Raw genomic sequence first — 23,186 nt, 5'->3', positions numbered from 1 at the left:
GTCCTGGGATCGAGCCCTGCATCGGGCTCTCTGCTCAGCAGGGAGCTGCTTCCCTGCCCTCTCTCTCTGCCTGCTTGTGATCTCTGTCTGTCAAATAAATAAATAAAATCTTTTTTTTTTTTTGGCTGTTCCAGGTGGCTCTTGGGACTGTGTGTGCACAGTCTTGGCTCCGTGAGGACTTTACCTTCCTGGGGCCAGCTCTTTCACTAGGGGTGTCCATCCGTCCGTGGGGTATCCCAGGGCAGTCATCTTCGACCTCTCCAAGGTCATAACCCCTTGGCTGATGATCGCCACCCTTCTGCAGAATTCCTCCTGCTCACCCTCGTCTCCTGCCACTTAACCACATGGGTGTTGTGGGCAGGTTACATTTTGTGTCTGTGGCAATGGAACCAGCACTTGCCTGGCCCTGGGATGTCAGCCTCTGGAGCACCGTCCAAAAATAGTGCTCTTTACCCCTCTCTTTCTGTTCTAGTATTTCAAGTTCATGACTAATTTTCTGGCGGTTAAATTTATGTCTCCCAACCCACCCCCACTTCCCTTGGAGCTTTTTGAGATTTCTCCCAATTAGTAACTAGTTATATTTGGATGCTGCCTCCTCAGAGGTACTGTTAGTTTTTCCGATTGTGATGTCTAATACTTTAATACCCTTGATGGGTTTTTGTTCTGTTTTGGTTTTTGGGTTTTTGTTTGTTTTTTGTTTGTTTGTTTGCTTGCAGGGAAGTTGACACTTGGTAAGTAATGATTGTTTTCCTGATTTTAACCTCTTGGTCTCTCAGATGGTTACTTTGAAGGTTTAACCACTTTATCCTGTCTGGATCTCTTTTCCGCATCCCATGGAAGAAAAACATGGAAGAAAAAACAGTTCTTAGTGGTACTCAGATTTTCCCCTTGTTTTCTGATAAATCTTTCCCCTTTAACGTTTATTGTATTATTATTATAAACTAGGCAATAGCAACAGCCGATGCTCTCCAAACACATACAGGGCAGGCCCTCTCCTAAGAGCTCTGCAGGCCCTCAGCTACCTCATCCTCACAACCCAGAGAGCCACTGCTATGATTCCCATGTTACGGTTGATGTCATTGGCACAGAGAGGGTGGCTGACCTGCATCAGGGCGCGCGGCCAGTTGTGACCTAACCCGAGGGACAGTCCCAGCAGCCGGTGCTCATACCAGCCGGCCCAGCCACCTGATAAGGTCACTTCACAACATGGGCGTCTACATCCTGCATGTGGGCATGGAGAGGTACAAACTCCGAAGATGTGCAAAAGACCATCTGGAGAAAAGTTAACTTCCCCCTTGTCTTTAGTATCTCATCTGAGAGGCCAGCACCGCATATGGGCTCTTGTGTGTGTTCCAAGGATATTTTATCCACGGTGGTGGGGGGTGAAGTTTGGTGTGGGGGTACTGGGCTGAACCATAAAGCAGCCTTATTAGTCCTCTGTTGCCCTTATGGTTTGCTCTCGATTAAGGGTTTTTTTCCTGCTCCCGGATAAAAGCATGCACAAGCCCCAGGACTCAGCTCACAAGTAATAAAAGTCATAGAGATGTTTTAAGGAACAAAACACAGACTAGACTGAGATTTCAGAATGTCCCATTCTGTATGGTGATCAAAGCTACAACCATTCACTAAGGATGGTACACTGGGTCCCATTCTCCCCTTCCCTCACATGTTGGTTGATGTTTCTGATGCTTTTAGTCTTGATGAGCTGGAAAGTTCTTTGTTGATTGGCACAATGCTAAGCTGACTCTGGGCTCTAGAAGTCTGGCACGGGTTCCCTGCTGCACCTCTCTGGCAAGGCCTTCCCCAGGTTCTTTGGAGACCCTGTTCTCCTTGCCAGCACTCTGTCCCTTACAGGACACGGTTTCTCAGAATTGGCAGTTCACCAAAGTGGCTTCTGCAGGAGTCATACTCCATTCACATTCTCCTTCTCACTTCCCTCTCAAACTGGGGGGACTCATAGTGAATCTCTGAGTGGTCCCACGGCAGTGTTGCTGTCTTGATTGGGGCAGGTGCATAGGACTCACTGAATACCATTGGTCCCCTCCAAAACCCTTCACAAGTCCTCTCTCTCTGGCCTATACTGCATCTCCATTTTCGGTGAGAGATTTCAGAGTATTCTAATTCACTTTCATAACCCATTTAGAAGTTTGTAGATGTGGTTTTACCAGAAGTTGGTTGGAATCCAATTTTTATCCCATCTTGGCTTTTTGTCAACACGTCCAAGTGAAAATTTTGTTATAAACATATGCAGTCATTTGTATATGTATTTTTATTTTTCCACTTTATGGAACATCTCAGACATCAATACATAAAGAGGTACGAGTAAAGGGTGATTTATTTGACCTATCTCCTGGGAAGGATACTTAGATTTTCATATGACCTTTACCCTAATGTGAATATTTGGCTATTTGTATTGAGTTTCATTGAATATTTGAACATATATACGTCAGTCTGGATGTGCTAGTTTGTGCTGATCTAAGAAATAATCTTAAAATGTCTTTGACTTTAGAATTTTTTGACTTTTGAATTTAGAATTTTTCATTCTATTATATGTCCAACATGATCAGTAGGGGGTGGGAGGCATGGTTAGCTGGGGGTCCTGCTCACTGCAGGCATATAGGCACCTTGGCTAATAGAATCTCCATTTTGGGTTGGCTACGGGTCTTCTACCCCTCATCCCCACCCTGGCCATTGTCGTTGCAGTCACTCTTGAAGATCCTGCCTGGAAATGGCAAATACCTCTGCACTCAGACTTCTTTTTCAGGGCAAGTTGCATGGTCACACCTAACTCCAAAAGGAGAGGAAAGTGCAGTCGTACCCTGTGTCCAGGGAGGAACTGGATATATTTGTTGGGCAGCACTTATATCTATGCCAGCAAACAAAGGGCCAGATGTTCTGAGGGGTACTGGGGAGACAGCAGACAAAAGATAGATCGGGATCTCTCCTCATGAAGTCGGCAGATAAAGGCAAACAGGCATAAATAAAATAATGACAGTTGTTATACGAGAAGCACAAAGTGCTGTATAGTGAAGATGGAAGACCCCATCTTGGCTTTTGTCTTTAGGGAAGGTTTCCCAGAGGAAATGGCTTCTGATCTGAGACCCGACAAATGCCTACGGACTTAGCCATGCAAAAAACTGGGTAGACGGCGAGGAATTGGGATCAAATTCTCAATATAGTGAGACACATGGATGCTGTTTTTTTGTTTTTTGTTTTCTTTCAGGTTTTTGGTCAAATTTGAAGTAGGATATTACTTTTTTTTTCATGCTATCCATCTTTTTTTAAATTTATTTTTTATTCATTTTCAGCATAACAGTATTCATTATTTTTGCTCCACACCCAGTGCTCCATGCAATCCGTGCCCTCTATAATACCCACCACCTGGTGCCCCCAACCTTCCGCCCCCGCCACTTCAAACCCCTCAGATTATTTTTCAGAGTCCATCGTCTCTCATGGTTCACCTCCCCTTCTTTTTTATTGCCTACATTTTATCTTTGAAAGCTTCTGTGCACAAAAAAGTTGCAAAAACACTGAATGGATACTATATGCCCTTCACTTAGATTCACCAGTTCTTAATAATTTGCCACATTCCTTTCATCATTCTCTTAGTGTATTTATATGTTTTTTTGATTCCACTGTATCATTTCAGAATGAGTTGCAGGCATCAGACTCTCCTGGGGTTCCTGGATGACTCAGTTGATTCAGCCTCCGACTCTTAATTTCAGCTCCGGTCATGGTCCGAGTCCAGGGATGGAGCCAGTGGTGGGCTTTGTGCTTAGTGGGGGGTTTGAGGATTCTTTCCCTCTTCCTCTGCCCTTTCTCTCCCTCTCTTAAATAAATGAATTAAGAAAATATTTCTTTAAAAAAGGACACTTTCTCCCTAAAAAATGTCAGCAGGTATATCTTAAGGGGAAAGACATTCTCCCACATAATTATCATGTGCAAAAAAATTTTATTAATCTAATGTTGTCTAATGTATAATTCCCGTCCAGTTTTCTGTTTTCCCAATAATGCCCTGCCTAGCTGGAGCTTTTTTTGTTTTGTTTTTCTGTTTCCAGGATTTAATCAAGGGTCATACATTGCTTCTAGTTGTCATGTCTCTAAATTGCATTGTATTCTAGAAGGAGCTCTTCAAACCTTTCTGTTTTCTTTTATGGCATTGAAAGATGTTTTGCAGACTGTTCCTTAATTTGGATATTTTGGATCATTTCCTTGAGATTAGATGTGTGATTATGCTTTCTTTGGCATGAAATCTGCATAAGTAATATATCCTTGTCATGCATAACATCACAGACACGTGATATCATCTTATGACTGTTAGTGCTGGTAAGTCTGGTCACTGGTTAAGGGGGTGTAACCTACATTAATCTATTATAAAGGTTCCTATTTGTTCTTTTGTATTTAATAAGTAATCTGTGAGGAGAAATCTAGAGGCAGTATATATTATTGTATTCACTCAAATCTTTCACTCAGTGGTGGTAACCTGCTTTGATTCTTGCCTAAAATAATTATTGCAATGGTGGTTGCAAAACAGTGATTTTCTATTTATTGGTTTTCTTCTGTAAAGAAAAGCCCCCCCCCCCCGACCCCGTCCTGGTAGTTTTGTTGTGCTTGGTAGAGCTCCTAGACTCATGTTTTTTTAATTCAATGGGTTAAAATCTGTTCCTATGATCATTCTTTTTGATACTCAAATTACACATAATTTGGCAAGTGGGACTTTCTTGCAGCAGTTTCTGCAAACTTTGGATGCGTCCCCAGCAGGTTCTGAGTACTTTCTTGTTTTCTGGCTCAGCAAAATAGCCAGGCTTAGACTTTTGCCATCCTAGCCCTGGGAAAAATAGCTGTTTTTCTAAGGAGGCTGAATCATTTTAGTGGGCAACGGCATTTGGAAACAAGATTGAAGGCAGCAGTATTTGTGTTCATTACTACTGGATTGTCTTTACTTTGGGATCCTTTTAGTAGACAGCTGAGGGAGCTTATCTGTCTGACTATCCATCTATCTATCTCTGTATCCATCTGTCTATTGAGACTTTATTCTGAAACCTTTAATCTGATACAAGTCAAAGGATTCTTCCTCTCCTTTACTCCTTACACATTTGTACTTTTTCCCACAAGGAGAACTCAAGTTGCCAAAAATTTAATTTTTTTCCATCTCGAAATATTCACAGAAAGTACTACTCCCATACCGCTATGAAAATAAAATCTTTCAGTAAAGTGCAAAATTGCTCTGAGCTTTTAATTATTATTGTTGAAGAATATACCAGTAGTGTGTTACGAGAGTGTTGTGTTCTAAAGTTATTTGGATGGGTGGCTCAGTAGGTTAAGTCTGACTCAGGCTCAGGTCATGACCTCAGGGTCTTGGGATCCAGCCCAGTGTTGGGCTCCCACTCAATGGGGAGTCGACTTGTCCCTCTGCCCCTCCCCCACTCACGCACATGCGTGTGCACATGCGCTCACTCTCTCTCTTAAACAGTCTTTAAAAAAATAAAGTTAGTTGGATTAATTATTTGAAAGAATGTTTTAATTGGGATTTAAAATTGTGTTAGTTTCAGGTGTACCACACAATGATTTGATATTTGTATGGGAGTCATTCTTTACTTCTATATTTGATTTGTTTTCGTAAGTACATTGTCAGATTGATGTATGTTTAGGTCCATTTGTGAATTTATAATTTAAGTGTTTTCCCTTCATCCTTGTTGATTTAATAATTTTTGTAAGTATAAAATCTTAACGTGGTTCAGAAAACACATTTCAAAGATATGTTGTTTTAGTTTATAAGAAATTTTCTCTGGCTGCTGGGTGGAAGGTAGATTAGAGAAAAAGCAGAAATAGAAGGGGACATTCAGAGGCTTTTTTAGTGGCTTAGCCAAGAGACGGTGGTGGCATTAAGAGGGAGGCACTTGAATTGTATTTTCATAAGATTCAGTGATACGCTCATTTGGGGTTGGAAGAGTGAGGATGAGGGAGGAATCAGGGTAATCTGGTCTGAGCAGCAGCTGTATGAGCTTCCATTGCCGAAGGTGGGAGAGGTCGGAGAGGACAGTCGGTGGGAAGAGCAGGGAAACCAGACATCTAATTTCACACATATTAATTTGGAGTTTCCTTCTAGATATCACAGTGGAGATGTTGAACAGATAGTCAGATGTAGATGTTGAGTAGATAGTCAGATACAGGAAGCAAGAGTAGCTAGAGATTAGAATTTGAAAATCATCCATGTAGAGATTCTATTTACTATCAAGGGACTAGTGAGAGCTCCTAGAGAAGATGTGGAGAAAGAGGGAAGATTTGATCTGCAACTCTTCACCTCTCTCTGCAGGCAGTAAAAACGTCTGCCTTGTTGTTCCCTGCTTCTTCTCAAAACACCATATCTGAGTTTATTATTCTGTGGTATTGATGAACAATGCGTAGATGATGGTGATGGTGATGGGACAAGTAATACTAACATTTGGGAGCTTATTACATTTCAGAAGGTGAGGTCCAAGGAGCTCTTTGTAGACGTAGGGCAAACAGGTGGTATGGGTGAGTCAAGGGAAAAACTGGAGACCATGGCATCTTGCATTAAATGTTTCCCTTTACAGACATTGACAAGAATATTCTCAGTGGCGTGCTCGGGAGTTGAAGCCAGATTGCTGTGCCTTTCAGAGACAGTGGGAGGTGGAGTGCAGACAGCTGGTGAGGACGGTTCTGTCGTGCGGGGAGCAGAGAAATGGCACAATATCTGGGGAGAAGTTTGGATTCAAGAGAGGCTTATCCCTCCACTAACTGCAGGAGGGTGGAGATGCAATCTGACTTCTCCTCTGCTGCTGGTGTGGTGCTTTATACACACTCTCTCTTTCCACTAAGGGAATCTAACTTGGTAAGAAAAGACACAGTTTTGATAGTGCATATACAGTTTGTGGTCAGGCTTATTTCAGTATACTCACTGCAACATTGCAGCCAGGATCCAGATGATTAAACATGGGGTTTGAAAACCCTGACGTTATTCTTTGTGTTGGATTTCCTTGAAGTTCAAATTTGCTGTTGTTTCCAAGATAACCTTTGTTTAACTATTTATGTGACAATTACATGTTTTTTGGTGGCATTTGTGTAATAATTATATACTTTTCCCACATCATGGGAAACTTGTACTTTAAGAAGACCATTGGCTCAAATGAAAATAATTTTAACTCTTTTATTGATATTGATTGATCTTAAATATGGAAGTTTTAGACTATGAGGGACCTGAGTAATTTTTTTTTATATTGGATCCCGTAGATGGTTTAGTTCCTTCCCTCAAAATCTTTATCATCTCAAAAAAAAAAAAAAAAAAAAAAAAAAAACAAGAGAACCAGTGCTCATTTGCCTTTGGTCTCCCTCGTCTTTTAATAACATCTTCTTCCTTTCAAGATGGCAACTAGATTCTAGATAATCAGGGGAGAATGAAAATCCCTGACTATAGGAAATATCTCTGACACAAATATTTTCTCTAGAAAACAACTGTCTTGGCTTATTTCATAATTATTTTTTGATTGATATAATATTATATTATAAAATATAGATATTTTACAATAATATATAAATGATGTATGATATATTATTATAATATATTATAATATAATACAATAATAATATTGATTATTATTAATACTCCCGACTGTCTACACAGATAATAAAAACATTTGCTCTGTTGCCCTTTTCTCTATCATGAAACATCCTTTTTTTTTTTTTAAGATTTATTCATTTATTTGACAGAGAGATCACAAGTAGGCAGAGAGGCAGGCAGAGAGAGAGGGGGAAGCAGGCTCCCTGCCTAGCAGAGATCCAGATGCGGGGCTTGATCCCAGGACCCTGAGATCATGACCTGAGCCATAGGCAGAGGCTTAACCCACTGAACCACCCAAAGGCTCCTATTGTGAAACATTTTATCTGAACTTTTTATTCCATGGTTTGATTAATGATGCATAGATAAGGATGATGATGGTGGTGATGATAAGTGACACTAACATTTGAGTGCTTATTACATTTTGGAAAACATATGAATAAAATAATTAACAACCTGTTAAGAACTATTATTCCCATCTCACAGAAAAAACAGATTTAGAGAGGCTAAATAACTTCCCCAAGTTGCAAAATTGTGAAAATGAGAAAAATTTAAAACATATAGACATACAATACTATCATAAATATTGATTTATTCACTAATATTTTTGAGTAACTATTTGCTGGATACCAGGCTGGGTGTTGGGAGTATAGTGGAGAACAAGTTGGATCTGGCTGTTGTCCTCATGGAACTTATTACCCTTGCATGACTCTTAGGAATAAGTAAGAATAAAGAAAGAAAATATAAACACCTTAAAGGGACACAAACAGAGAGTTGACACATAGAAATATACCTAGGTACATACATATATAACCCATAAGCATGTGAATGATTATTTTACTAATAATCCAAAGAGTACATGTTAAAATAATGTGATTTTGGAATGTCTAGATAGCAGATATTTAAAAGATAGCACCTAATGCACTTTAAAAATAATTAATTAATTAATTTTTTGAGAGAGAGAGAGAGAGAGACCATGCATGAGTGGGTGGAGGGCCAGAGAGAGAGAGAGAAAGAGAGAAAGAGAATCTCAAGCAGACTCCCTGCTGGGGTGGGGAGCCCGATGTGGGACTTGATCTCAAGCTCCTGAGATCATGACCTGAGCTGAAATCATGAGTCAGTGAACCACCCAAGCATCCCCACTTAATGTATTTTAAATAAACAGCCATTCTCAAGAATTTAGAGGCACCTATGTACAAGGTGAGTCACCAGAGCACTATTTGTTATAGCAAAGGACTAGACACAGATCTCTATTGATACGGAGCTGGCTGATGAATTCTGGTATGTCCACATAGCAGAGTGCTGTGCAGTTAGAAGAACGTGGTTGAGGAAGTAGGCTGCTGTAAAAATGATCTCCAGGACCCACTCTTGTGGGGAAAAAAAAATAGTAGAAGCTATGTATAGACTAGAAAGGAGGAGGGAAATATGAAGCATGTATCCAGCTGCTTATGTTCCACATAAGGACGTACGTATAGAAGACACAATAAAAGAATAAATTTTTAAAAATTGATAAAAAATAAGCTGAGGGAAAGAATGGGGGAAGGCAACAGAGCTAGCAATAAGAAATGAACTTGTTTCCTAATTTGGTGGCTCACTCAAAAAATATTTTAAATGACTTTAAACACAGAACTTCTGGGGACCCTGCGTGAGTCAGTCGGTTAAGGGTTTGCCTTCAGCTCGGGTCATGGACTCAGGTCCTGGGATCGAGCCCCACATTTGGTTCTCTGCTCAGTGGGGAGTCTGCATCTCCCCACCCCCACCCTTCACCCCCGCTCATGCTCTTTCTCTTGATCTGCTGTCTCTCTCTCTCAAATAAATAAATAAAATCATTAAGAAAATAAACACAGAGCTTCAAAGCCTAGGGGTATAATCTAAAGACAAAACAACTACAAAGAAATCTTAAATTGACTTTAGTTTTCTTACTGCCCTCATAAAATTTTATATTATTATTTTGAAATTTTATGATATATATATATATATATATATATATGTAAAGAAAATAAGAAATCATGTTATTATTTTGAGGAATCACAATTTTGACAATGAAAGGAAACATATAAATCAAATCCCAGAAGTTACATAGATCCTTGTCATCTTTCATTTGAACTGGAAATACCCAACTGAAATCATGATTTTTTTTTTTTTCCTTGAAGAATATGTATTTTTGGGGGTGCCTGGGTGGCTCAGTGAGTTAAAGCCTCTGCCTTTGGCTTGGATCATGATCCTAGGGTCCTGGGATCAAGTCCCTCATTGGGCTCTCTGCTCAGCAGGGAGCCTGCTTCCCTTCTCTCCCTGCCTGCCTCTCTGCCTACTTGTGATCTCTGTCTGTCAAATTAAAAAAAATGTATTTTTTAGCTCTATTAAAACACCTAAAGCAACAATAACTCAATAAGAATGTGCAAATCCCACACTCAGATTCTGGGCTCTAAATGCCATTTCCTTCCAGAAGGAACAAAGGCTCTTTGGAGAAATGCCCCATCCCAGATCTGGGCCAGAAAACGTAGAAGAGGAGTCCAAAGTCAAAGCAGCTATTGAAAAATACTGAAGTTATGTTAAAAGGCTATGGGGGCAAATTTGTAGGTTCCCATCCAAGATGAGTCCATTTGAGCATCCATGGTATGTATTTAGGAGTGGGATGACCCTATTGGAGGACCAGACATCAGTGATGGAATATGGAAGCAATACAGGATGCTGAAAGGCTCATCCCTACTACCTCGATCAACTGCTCTGTTAGCAAGACTTTCTCCTGGAGCTGCAGCTGGGCTGTGGTTGGCTCCAGAAAGGAAAAGAGTGGGGGGTGTCCATGTGTCCATCCGCAGATGAATGGAGAAGCAGGGTTAACACCAAAGAAAAAACATACAATCCTATTCATATCCCTTGGTTGTCAGAAAACCTTCAGTTCTTAGATCTCTCCACCCCATCTCACAGAAGTGTACCCCATACTCCCACCACAGGCACAATCCTTTAAGAATTCTTTCTCTCTCTGACTCATGAGATGGGGGCCCATGTGCCCCTTTCCATCGTGGGAGTAAGTTGCTTCTCAAGGTCGTGGTCTCCTTCATGTGCTCTCTCTGCTGCAGGATTCTTTCTCCCTCCACCCTATACTAGTCATCTCAGGGGGTCTTAAGGCAGCCCGGGGTGGAAGCCCCAGCAGCTTACCGTGAGTCAGCTACTTCTTGTGACTTCTCCCAGCACTTGGCTTTGTCAGCTCCTGAGGAAAGCACAGTTTGTCCTTGGCATTGTTTGAGAGCCTTGAACCTGAGGGAGACCAGGGCCTGGCATAACTGCTGAAGCCAAGAGAGGGCACGGTGCTGACTGGGTCAGGCACTGCAGGATGTATGAAGAGATACACAGCCCTTGCATTCAAGGAATTTATAAAGACTGGGAAGGAGAGTGCATAAAAGTGAGATAGCCTTCTGTGAGTGGCACAAATCAGAGCTGATTTGGAAATCAGAGTGCTTAACACACAGTGTACACTAAACCATTCACTAACCAACTGATCAATAAAGAATGGTAAAAGTAACCAGTGGTGTTGCAAAGAAGGGTATATGCTGCCTTCTTCCTCCTGCACTTGTCATTCATTGCATCTTCGTGTTCTCTGTGTGGCTTCATTTCCCCCTTCTCTCTTCAATCCAGCTCTGTAGTTCATTATCTTCTCTCTCCCTTGAGAGTCAGGCCACTCTGATAGCTTTGCCTGTTGCGACTGTGCTAATGGAATGTGCCTGGCACCCACCCTTCCCTAGACTCCTGCTCCATGTCTTGTGTTATCATTTTCCAGCATCATGCTCAAAGCCTAGCTTCCCCGTGAGGCCCTTGACAACAGCTCCCCTTCTCTAAGATTTCCTCCACTGCCCCTAAGTGGGCAGCCTCACGCTCAGGTAGGACAGTTGACTTGAGCGAGCCCGTCAGTTGTGTGCTAGTCTGCATCGTTTGTATGCTCCCTGATGCGTGTTCATCTCATCTCATCATCTAGGCAGTTTACTCTTAGAGGCCAGGTTGGTCTGGGGTTTTGCATTCAGTAGAGGACACCAGAGCACATACCTAGAGGCTCAAGGGGGCCTTGCCGTGAAAAGGTTTGGAAGGATTTTAAGTGGTGCTGCAGAGTTGAGTGTTGGTGTTTGCACAGGGCAGTGATGTGGTTAAAATGGTGCTTGGGAGGGACTTTCTGGTGCACTGGGGAGCAGAGGAAGGGAAAGGAGCAAGCCAGCCCCTAGGGGCTTCTCCGCAGGGCTGCAGCAGGCCTGAAGGGGCCCAGCAGCAGGCAGGCCTCCGCCTCTTCCTGAATTCTCATCTTCATCTCACTCCTTTCTCTTCCGCCTCTCCCCAGGGCTCAGCTCCGCAGAGCTCCCCATCTCTGAGGCCGCTTTAAAGATTTTACAGCTGTCCCCATGGCCTGAAATCTCCCCCATGCACCTCTCCAAGTCACCTCTAGTTCATTCGTCAGTGCTCAAGTTAAATGCCAGTTTCATACAGGACTGTTCCCTGGTACTCCCGACTAGGCTAGGTCCCCTTGTTGGACAAAAATAAATTAATTTTGTAATTAGCTGTAATTAGTGTGTGCTATCACAGAGGCTCCTTGAAGACAGACATTGCATGTTTTGTCCACGGCTCCCTCCCCCGCACCAGACACAGCATCTGCACGGAGTGCGCTTTCAGCACAGGCCTGTGAGAGGCTGAGAGAATAGGGAGGCAGCGTGGCCCCTTCTGTGGTCCAGCTCACTCCGCGGGGGCTTTTATCTCTAGCTTGCTCTGGGCAGTGGACACTTGAGTGGATGCAATTTGATCTTGAGGGGGTCTTCTGGGGGGGATCAGCAGGCATTCTGAGGAGTTGGTCCCGCTGAGTGGCTGTCTTCAGGCAGAAGGAGCTCATGTGTTATTTCCCAGGTGGAAAATGCCATACATAATCTCAAGTGCTATAAAATAATAGTTACTTTAAAAATTGTAAGACACACATAACTTTAAAGATTTTTTTTTAAAATTTATTTATTTGAGAGACAGAGATCACAAGTAGGCAGAGAGGCAGGCAGAGAGAGAGAGAGGAGGAAGCAGGCTCCCTGCAGAGCAGAGAGCCCGATGTAGGGCTCGATCCCAGGATCCCGGGATCATGACCTGAGCTGAAGGCAGATGCTTAAGCGACTGAGCCACCCAGGCGCCCCGACCGTCTTTATCATTTCTGAGTGTACAGTCGTGTTAAGCATATTCACATGGTCGTGCAAACGGTCTCCAAAACGTTTTCATCTTGCAAAACTGAAACTCTGTGTTCCTTAAACAACCCCCACGTCCCCTCCACTGAGTCCCCGGTAACCACCGTATGACTTTCCCCTTCTATGAATCTGATCACTGTGGATCCGTCGTTTAAGTCTAATCATGGAGTACTGGGGGTCTTTTCGTGATTGCCTTATTTCCCTTAACATAAGCAAGTCCCCAAGATTCATCTGTGTTGCAACATATATCAGAATTTCCTTCCTTTTTGAGGCTGAACTTTAGTTCACCTTATATATACACTGTATTTTGTTTATTCATCTTCGGAGGGACACTGGGCTGCTTCTCCTCTTACTGTTAAGAATAAATGCTGCTGTGAACATGCGTGCACAGAAGTCTCTGGGAGACCTTGCTTTCACTTCTTTTGGGTTGAAGTGGAAGCTGGGTCATATGGTTATCCTATTTTTAATTTTTGGAGGAACTGCCATACTGTTTTCCATAAATAAGAACTTTTTAAAATTTAAAAAAAAAATGTGACAACTTTACCATATGGTGGCTCCTTCCCAGTCGTCCCCTTACAAGATCATTCATTTATTCCAACAGTCCTGCCATTGATGTTGGTGGCCTCAGTTGTTTCTTTTAGGGATGTCTTTGGAGTTTCTCATGCTGATATAAGAGAGCAGAGATAATAGTTTATATAGATTGCACTTTGCAGTTTTTGCCGTGATTTTTGTGGAAATTCAGAGTTTGTGTTGCACAGGGGGCATCCACACAGATGATTTCATTAAACTCCCCAAGTAAGTCCACCTCTGTCTGGTCTCCCCGTGGCTAGTGCTGCTTCTCCAACCAGCCTGCCATGCACTCTGATGGCCTTGTAGACTACGGGCAGCACCTTTTGGCTTCCGCGCTTCAACAGTCTTCTACGCTCTTTCTTCATGGTAGTGATGGAATTCCCAGGCATGTGGTATGTGAGACTCTTTGTGTGTTATCGCTCTGCTCTCACTGGGGTGCCCCATGTGTCTTATTCTGGAACGTGTGCCTTCCTGGAAGGCTCAGTGCTTCCGCGCAGTGTGCCTTCTGCCTGCCTTGTCTCAGGGTCCTTCACGTTTTCACAGATGACCGCTTGTTCTGGAATCATCTCCTTGGTCTCTTACCCCCACCTCTCAGTCTGAGTTAGATGCAATTCAGTGGACCAGAATGACACCCCTGCTGCTCTGTCTTGTAATCGTCTCCTCATCTATCCTGAGTTTGAACTCTGTGAGTACAGGGACTACGTTTTTTCTATCTCTGTGTTTGGTACAAGGTAGTCACATATACATTGATGGGCTAAGTAGTGGTTTTCAGTGAGGAGGTCATGTCTGTACCCCCTCCAGGGACAGTTGGCGATGTGGGGGGATGATCTGGGCTGTCACACTGGAGGGGTTGCTACTGGTGCCTGGTGTGTCCAGGCCAGGGATGCCGCTACATTCTCTGGTGCCCAGGATAGCTCCCACAACAGAGAACTGCTCAGCCCGAGATGTCAGTAGTACTGGGCTTGAGTAGCTCTAGGCTGAAAGAATGAGGTGGGTCATTGTAGGATATTAGTGGGTGAAGCCCATGGCTCTAGCGGCCCTCACTGCAGCGTGATAATATCTACTCCCTATGTTACAGTTAAGTAGGCACAATGGTTCTAGATTGAGAGAAGTAACTGCCCCCGAGAAGCACTGGCAGTTTTTGTAAGGAGCATTTTGAGGTTCATCTCAATGATTTTATCACAGTGGCATTTCAAGTAAATGTCCCAGTAGCATCTAAAGAGCGGGGGCCAGACATGCTGAGCATGTTGCATGATGAGAAATTGCTGGACCTCAAATGCCCGTAGAACTTTCATTCGATTGAAAGACACCATTGCACAGGAAGGAGCAGAAGCCCACTGGGCGGTCCTTGGTAGCTCTGGGCTATGAAGAATCAAACCAAAGACACTCGCCATTGAGTAGAAGGCAAGGATCCTGAGGTATACCAACGTCCAGTTTCTGCCTAGTATGCTGAAAAGCAGGCAGAACAAGGGAAGGTGTGCAGACTCTGCAGGTGGGCTTGGAGCCTGTGCAGGGACCCCTTCTAGCTCAGCCTCTCACCTGGAGCTGTGAACCAACCCCCTCTTCTGTGCTTCAGACAACATTGTGACTTCTGCATGTTTGTGAAGCAGAGGGTGTCAAGAAAAAGTTTATAAATTCAATTCATTTTTGTCTTGCTATTCCCTTTAAAAAGCAGCACTGCTGGTTGATTTTAATCTTTTTGTATAATTGATTTTGAAGACTATTGCTTAAGAATTAAGAAATACAGTATTTAATTCATTACATTTAAATATTAACTGGAACATTTGAAATTTCATGACACTAAACATTTTCTCTGTCATTTGGGTTTTGAGAGTACTTAAAAACACAAAGGAATCTGAAATTCCTTATGAAAAATCAAGGTGTAAGTTTAGATTTATCTATCAAATAGAGAATTGATCAGGTATGGTTTATATTTTGATAAGCAATCACATTACTAAAGTCTCATTGTAAAACTGAAATCACACTTTTCTATTAGGAAACACACGACATTGATACTCAATGATATTCAAACTCACTATCTGTAGAGATTCCTGGTTGAGCTTATCACTGCCTGGAGATTGACATCCCTTGGCCTTCAGTGAGTTTACCGATGGTTCAACCAGTGTAGCTCAGTGTGCATTCGACATGGAAATGAAATGTCTCCTCTTAAACTGTGACCATCTGAAACGGAAGAGAAAACACACATGTAGATTTCTTGACTGTCCTGGGCACCCATTGACTAAGCTGTCCACCATACACATTCTTCATGAGAAGAGGAGAGAGAAAGGAGTCAGTAATTGCAGGCACCAGCTTTCTAAATGGTTTGCACAGCACTCAGGCCCACAGAGGTTCTCCTCTGCATGCCCGTCTCCAGTTGGCCTCTGCAGCCTTTGGGTGTTTTCCCCTCTTGTTGGTCCCTGCAGCCCTGCCTTGCCACTGCCTTGGTGAATGTCAAACACTTGCCATTTCCATACCCAGCATTTCTCTCATGCAAGCTGCACACAAAGGAGGCGGCCCAGGAGCTCAGAGAATCCACAGCACATCAGAAAAACAGACAGACAGGCCCCGAAGCAGTCAAGTGGCAGACCCAAGAGCACACGTGATGGTCTCCTTTTCATGCATGTTCCTTGGCAAGATAGAGGACTGCTGGGCTGTCTTTTGAGAACCAGTCAGAGTTCTTGATTCTACTCATGTCACCATTTTTCAGCAAGCATTTTTTTGCAAGGCTGGCCTACTTCTGAGGGTGCTGCATGGAGAGCCCCTCCCCACCCCGGTATCCTGCCAGGAGTTTCCAACACCTGCGTGCCTTCTCACACGTCTGCCTTCCGGAGCTCTCATCTGCATTCTCGGTATCCACAGGACTGCGCAGCTCATTTTGGTTTCAAGATAAAATCCCAAGTTCCAGATTTTTCCGAGACAGTATTAAATGCGTTTCTTGTTGTTTTTTTCATAATGGTGGAGCGTCACGAGATAGGTAATGAACTGTTATTTAGGATTTGAAAACCTGTCTGTCCCTTCATGTATAGAAATGTGGAGAAATGATTGTACTTCTCTGTCCTGTGGTCTGATTTTTCCTCTTCCAAGGAGGTTACGGTTGACTTCAGTAGGACTCAAAAATCCTACCTGAGGGAAGCCGTTGGAACTACTGTCTTGACACAACACTCCACATGTGTCTGTTGAGTGACTGGATGGATGGACAGATGGATGAGGAATAGATGGTCGGATGGCCAAAGCTCTTCTCTCCTAGTCTGACAAAATGGATGAATAAGAGGGAGCTCTCTGTTAGCTCTGAAGCAGAGAAGGCAACAGTTGTTCAGTGCGCCCTGTCTTTTTAGAATAACCTAGGATCTTCTAATAGTCAAGAGCTGGTTAGGTTCCCAGAAACATGAAGAAGGGGGCTCTTTCCCGGAGCACAGATCCCCACATGGGGCGTTTCCTCACAGCCAGAGGGAGCACGCTGGCCCACGGAGAACCATTTGAGCACATGGCGGATGTGTGTCAGAGACAGTGTGCTGCATTTAGCGGATTAATGCCTAATTCATTAGGCCACATACTCTGAGTATAGATGTTTGCTAAATTACTTGAAGCTTAACCTGAAAGCAGGAAAATTTAATTTACTTTAACCACATTGACAGTTTTACAATTTCCTGCCTTCTCTGATATGATATTGAATGTCATTGAACCTAATCATTGTCCTCCTGGATAGCTTATTATGTTTTTGTAATGATGTCCTCGGGGAATGACTGGGACATGCTTATGTCTCAGAAAATGACCACTCAATGACTTGATTTTTCATAGGGCTTTTTTTTTTGGTACTTTTTCAACTATTGTACACAGTCATTTAACATGTCTTGTTACATTATTGTGGTCATTTGTACTCATTCCTCATTTCCCCTTCTAATTTCTGCGGTGGGCTAGGATACCATTAGGCATCTAATGTGCCACATAAATAAATTATGCCTAGACTAAGAGCACAAAGCTTCCAACTGTTGCTCTGAGTGACTACCCTTCCAGTCAAGGTCATAACCTTTGTACGTAGACTTGGCAGTCCAATCAATAGCTCCTCTTTTTTTTCTGAGCCACTCAAAGGAGACAATAATCAAGGAGACGGAATTCAGGTCTTACCCTTATTGCAAATTAAGCTATTATTTGGAAATGTGTTCTATCTGCAGGTAGGTAGACTTCCTAATTGTGAGCCCTAGAGTCATGGAGCTTTATCTAGCTGTTCAGGGGCCGTGTGGGAAGCATTGAGCCTCTTTGACTCAGGACTGGTGCTGGAACCTTGTAATACGGAGAGATGCCACCCAGACTCACACCTCCTCCATCAGGGCTGGGTTCTGAGAGAGAGGGGACAGCATGCCTGGTTCCTGCTCCCCAAAATGCTGGACAGGAATCACTGAGGAAGGAGCTAGAAGCACAAAGAGGCCAGTCTGTAGAGGGAAGAGTTCCCTTTCCTGGAAACCATACGAGTGGAGAGGAGTTTCTCTGTAACAGTGATGTGTTTTGACTGCCCAGAAGACATTAAAAATTTTTTTCTTTTGAGTCCTTGGTTCTCCATCAGGTCGTGGCTGAGGCTAGGTAAGTAACTTGTAGGCAGAAAGAGATACATGTGCTTATCAGCGTGGAAGTGTGACTCATGCTCCAGCTTCCTCCTTTTTTTTAAGATGAAAAAATCATTTCCAGAATCCTTCTGCAAAATTAGTTTGTGGAAGTATATGGATGAGGTTCCTTTATGAAATAGGCATCAGTAAAGTTTGAATCCCCAAGAGCACCCTTCTTTATGTCTGCAGACAGAAGCCTTCAGAAGTGGTTTATCCTCACTGGGCACCAGCATTATTTATGGGTAGGACCCACTCAGCCAGAGTATTGATCTCTCCAGGCCACTCAAGAGATGGCCAGTAATACACCATTAACCTGCAGTAAAAAACCAGAGCAATATAAGATGACACAGGTACTACGGAGAACAGCTTGGAGATTCCTCCAAAAATTAAACAGAGAATTGCTGCTTGATCTAGCAGCAATTCACTTCTTGATATATATCAAAAAGGATTAAAAGCAGGTCTTCAAGAGGTATTTGAACACTCAAGTTCAGAGTAGCCCTATTCACAGTAACGGAAGGATGGAAACAAGCCAAGTGTCCATCAATGGATGAATGGATAAGCAAAATGTGTAATGAATGAGCACAATATTGTTCAGCCCTATAAAGGAAAGAAATTCTGACCCATGCTGCAATAATGGCTGAACCCTGAGGACGTTATGCTAAGGGAAATGATCCAGTCACAAAAGGACAAATACTGCATGATTCCAATGACATAAGTTACCTAGAAGAGTCAAATTCATAGAGACAGGAAATAGAATGTGGGTAGCCAGGGTTGAGGGAGGAGGAGATGGGGAGTTACCATTGAATGGGTATAAACTTGCAGTCTGGACAGATGGAGAAGTTCCAGAGATGGATGGGGAGCGATGGCTGCACAATGACGTGAATGTACTGAACGTCACCGACCTGTGCACTTACAAAAAGTTAAGAGGGTAAATTTTATCTTATATATTTTTTACCACAACAAATTTTTTTTAAAAAAGAGTGGGTACACTCTATGAGAGAGCCTGAGCTATGAACCTCAAGGAACAGAGGTGGGTTCCATCTGGGAGAACGGCGCGTGGTCTGGGTGTCCATGAAGACAGATTCTTCTAGATGGCGCCAAAACCCAACAAGTCCAGTTCTGTGAGCCATGCAAGTATATTTGTAATTGCTCAGTTCGTAACAGCATATTGTTTTTCATTACATTTTGTCAGGAAATTTTGGTAAAATGCATTGTTATACTACTAGACAATCTTAATAATGTGTCAGAGAACAACATACAACTTTGCTTTGGCCAAGGATATAATTGTGAAAAATATGGCCTCCTATTAATTAGAAGTGTTATAATGATAAGTTCATTGAAACAAAGAAAAAAAATTATGATTTCCCTGAAACAAATAAACCTCTATTCGAAATCCGAATCAACCTAATATGGGGGGGGGGTGGTGGAATCTTTGACAGAAATTAAAAGCCAATTAAAAACTGCTCATCATGACACATTTATTCCTAAATCCCCCTCCTCTCCTTGCATTCATACTTATAAAGGACAGAAAATCCTAGGAATTGATGATCTTTTGTTGACTGAGCATAATGATGTCAGAAGTAAAATGGCCTTGAAAGTAATTTTCAGTGGTGTCCCTGGAAATGTACAATTGGAGGAGCCTGAGCAGAGCTTAATTACATGACATTAAAAAAAGATATTTGGTGTAGTGATCTGAAGAGGCATGTACACCCCAATATTTATAGCAGCAATGTCCACAATAGCCAAACTATGGGAAGAGCCTAGATGTCCATCAACAGATTAATGGATAAAGAAGATATATATATCTTCTCTCTCTATATATATCATATATATATATTATGTATACCGTGGAATACTATGCAGCCATCAAAAAACCCCACCAAATCTTGCCATTTGCAACAGCGTGGATGGAACTAGAGGGTATTATGCTAAGTGAAATAAGTCAATCAGAGAAAGACAATTATCATATGATCTCACTGATATGAAGAATTTGAGAAACAAGACAGAGGATCGTAGGGGAAGGGAGGGAAAAAATGAAACAAGATGAAACCAGAGAGAGAGAGACAAACCATAAAAGACTTAATCTCAGGAAACAAACCCTCAGTTTGCTGGGGGATGGGAGGGATGGGGAGGCTGGGGATGGACGCTGGGGAGGGCATGTGCTGTGGTGAGTGCTGTGAATTGTGTAAGCCTGATTGATTCACAGACCTGTACCCCTGAACAAATAATACATTTTATGTTAATTTTTTTAAAAAGGAGATATTTGGGAAGATTCTAGATTCTGTTTGCAAGGTCTTCTGAAGGGAGAGCTTTTAAAGGAGGTTAGGGAATTTTGGGAAGGAATAATGTGCCATCTCTAGCATGCTGTAAAACTTTTCCTCTCTCCCTAGAAATTTTCAGTAAAATCGCTGTCTTTCATTATGGCCTGGTGAGGTCTATGGGCTTTTGGGGAAGTAACAAAGTGCCAGTGGTTTTTTGTAAAAAATGAGTCAAGGGCCTTTTCTCACCTGGGTTGCAAACTAGATACTGAACCTCATTGTAACTTCTTGCCTTCTCTTAATTTCAACACTACCAAGCCAGGGCTGCCTCTATATTTGTGAGGGTAAACTGAAAAGTACCTCTTCTTACTGTGGCAAGTCAGTTTCTTTCCAAATGAATTATCCCAATATCCATATGTAATCTTTTCTCTCTCACCTTCCCTAGCCTTCTCTTCCTGAGAAGAGGGCTTCCTGAGAAGCCCTACCTGAGGGCTTCTTACCCCATTTATTTCTAATATAGTTTGAATGGAAGCTTCCTTATGGAAATGGAACCCCCGGTATTGGGTTAATCAGCGCTAGCTGACACAGCAGTTAAACCCCCAAATCTCAGTGGTTTAATGAATCAAAGGATTAAGTTCTCACTTCTAGTACATGTCCATCTCAGATTGGTAAGGGCCTTGTTCCAGAGTCACCAGGTACCCAGGCTGCAGGAAGCTCTGCCCTCTTGCAGATGGAATGTCTTAGAAACGTGGCCTCTGAGATTGCCAACTAAAGAGAAGCATGAGATGGAGGAAGCCCTAGCTCATAACTGTCCAGGCTTTGACGCAACGCCAGCCGCTTCTCCTCATCGTCCATGAGCCAAAAGTAGTCACATGACCCTAGCCTGACAGCAAAGGAAGCTGGAAAATGCAGGGGGCCCCGTGTTTAGTGAGCACAAATTCTCTCTGTGGCCCCACTAACCAGAGTACTATGAAGCCCATGTTACATTATAATTTAAACAACTTTGAATATAATTTGTGTCTGACAGGATGCTAATCTAGTCTCAGGACATTTGCTGCGTTTTAGTCTTCCTTTACCAGTTTCTTCAAACTCACTCTCTAGCTTTAGCCTGAATTTTTTAGACCTGAAATATATAGACATGCTAAGAATAAGTGCTGGGGACTACTGGTGGCCCCTGTCTCTCTTTCTCTTTTAATTTTTCTCTGTATTCCTCAAAGTTCATTCCAGCTTCTCCTCAGTAGGTCTGTGTGTAAATGGGAAACTTATCTGCTTCCAGGTAGGGAACCTGACTTTATTTCTCTCTCTTGCTCATTATCTATTATCATCATCTATCTAATTTGTTTTACTTAATCTCTCATTCACTTATTTATTAATTTATATTTATTTGTGGACCTTTTTCCCGTGAAGTAAAAGCAAGTCAGTGTAGTTTTCCTTTTTCTTTATTCTTTTTGTGTGGCCATGTTGTTTATGGAACAGTCTTACCTAGATGAGGGACTATTGTGGGACCACGGTGGGTTGGGCCATGTTTTCCACAGGCCCATCAGGTTCAGGTTGAAGGAGAGACTACACTTATCACTGGATGATTTCTTGAGACCCTTTAGTGAGGTGCATTGATAAAAGCGTCTTGCTTTTTATTGAGGCTGTCCCTCATATTACCTTGAGACACTGGGATCTATTTCAATCTCCAAAGATAAGAATTTAGTTTAGGAAGGAGTAAAGAACCTGCGGTTCTCCATGGTCCTGGGAGAGAATTAGGATGCTATGTGGGGGAGCCTGCAGAATGGGACAGTTGCTTGGATCCTAGTGATTATTTTTGTTTCCTGAGGGGATTGGACAGAACTGAACTGAACTTTACCATGATCTCTACGCTCAGATCCTTTTACACTAATGTAACTATCTTCCTTTTGGAAGCAATGTGCCATTTTTTTAAAGTTTTTTATTTATTTGACAGACAGAGATCACAAGTAGGCAGAGAGGCAGGCAGAGAGAGGAGGAAGCAGGCTCCCCGCCAAGCAGAGAGCCTGATGTGGGGCTCGATCCCAGGACCCTGGGATCACGACCCGAGTCGAAGGCAAAGGCTTTAACCCACTGAGCCACCCAGGTGCCCCCGGTGTGCCATTTTGTGGCTCCTTGCCTGCATTAAACCACTAGGGAAATACATGTCCTGATGGTGTTAGCCTACAGGAGAGCAGAAAAGGAAGGAAGGAAGGAAGGAAGGGAGGGAGACGTTACATTAACCTTTCTCCTTCCTTCTTCCCTCTGTTCTCAACAAGACTTTTTGTGCTTTGTTGAAGGAAACAACATCTCAAAGGCCTTTCTTCTGGCTTTGCTACAAGCAGACGTGCAGGAAAGCCAGACCAGGCTCGGGAAAGAACTCATAGGACATGGGAAGGCTGAGTGTAAAACACCCTTTTTTCTGTGGGACTCCTGCCTGCAAACGAAATGTTGGGCATCCACACAATTCGTACCAGAACCTGAGAAACAAAGATTTTTAAAAAAGCCTAAAAAGATAGCAGCTCTTTCTCCTTGGGCATCACAACCAGGAAAACTTGTAAAGCCAATAAAATTTGAGATCTTGCCCAGTTTGTATTCAGTGAATAGTCTGACAGTGCTTTCAGATTTAAAACAAAAGAACATCCTGCAAATGCATGAATTTTTTCTTTCTTTTCTCCTCTTTAGGCTTTTCCTCCAAATGCTATCACTGCGTTTTTTTACTGCAGTTCAGTGACTGTATTCTTCACAATCATCAAACTGGTCAGTTACCGCCTACACCTCATGTTCGATAAAGGAGAAGTAATTCAGCAGAAGCCCTCTAGAAAGAAAGAAAAGCCAAATAAAGACAAAGAGGCCAACAAGGAACATATAACCAATCACAAAATTCCAAGGTAACCTTTCTATTCATGTGTTGGTTCATAATTTAAATGTTTTAGTTTTGGTTAAAATTTTTTTTTTCATTTACCAGTTGTTTATAAAA

General features: G+C 42.5%; 1 protein-coding gene across 2 annotated transcripts in view; it reads left to right on the top strand.

Moving 5' to 3' along the window:
- The window catches only part of PCNX2 (pecanex 2), a 288,644-nt gene that overhangs the window by 5,539 nt on the left and 259,919 nt on the right, over positions 1-23,186 (top strand). For both annotated transcript variants that reach the window (XM_032312937.1, XM_032312936.1), the window contains exon 2: positions 22,892-23,097. In XM_032312937.1, the coding sequence (XP_032168828.1) occupies positions 22,892-23,097 (206 nt within the window). The remainder of the gene's footprint in view (positions 1-22,891; positions 23,098-23,186) is intronic.

Source organism: Mustela erminea, chromosome 14 (genome assembly GCF_009829155.1).
Source record: "Mustela erminea isolate mMusErm1 chromosome 14, mMusErm1.Pri, whole genome shotgun sequence".
Lineage (NCBI taxonomy): Eukaryota > Metazoa > Chordata > Mammalia > Carnivora > Mustelidae > Mustela > Mustela erminea.
This window is presented reverse-complemented; position numbering and strand designations above follow the sequence as displayed.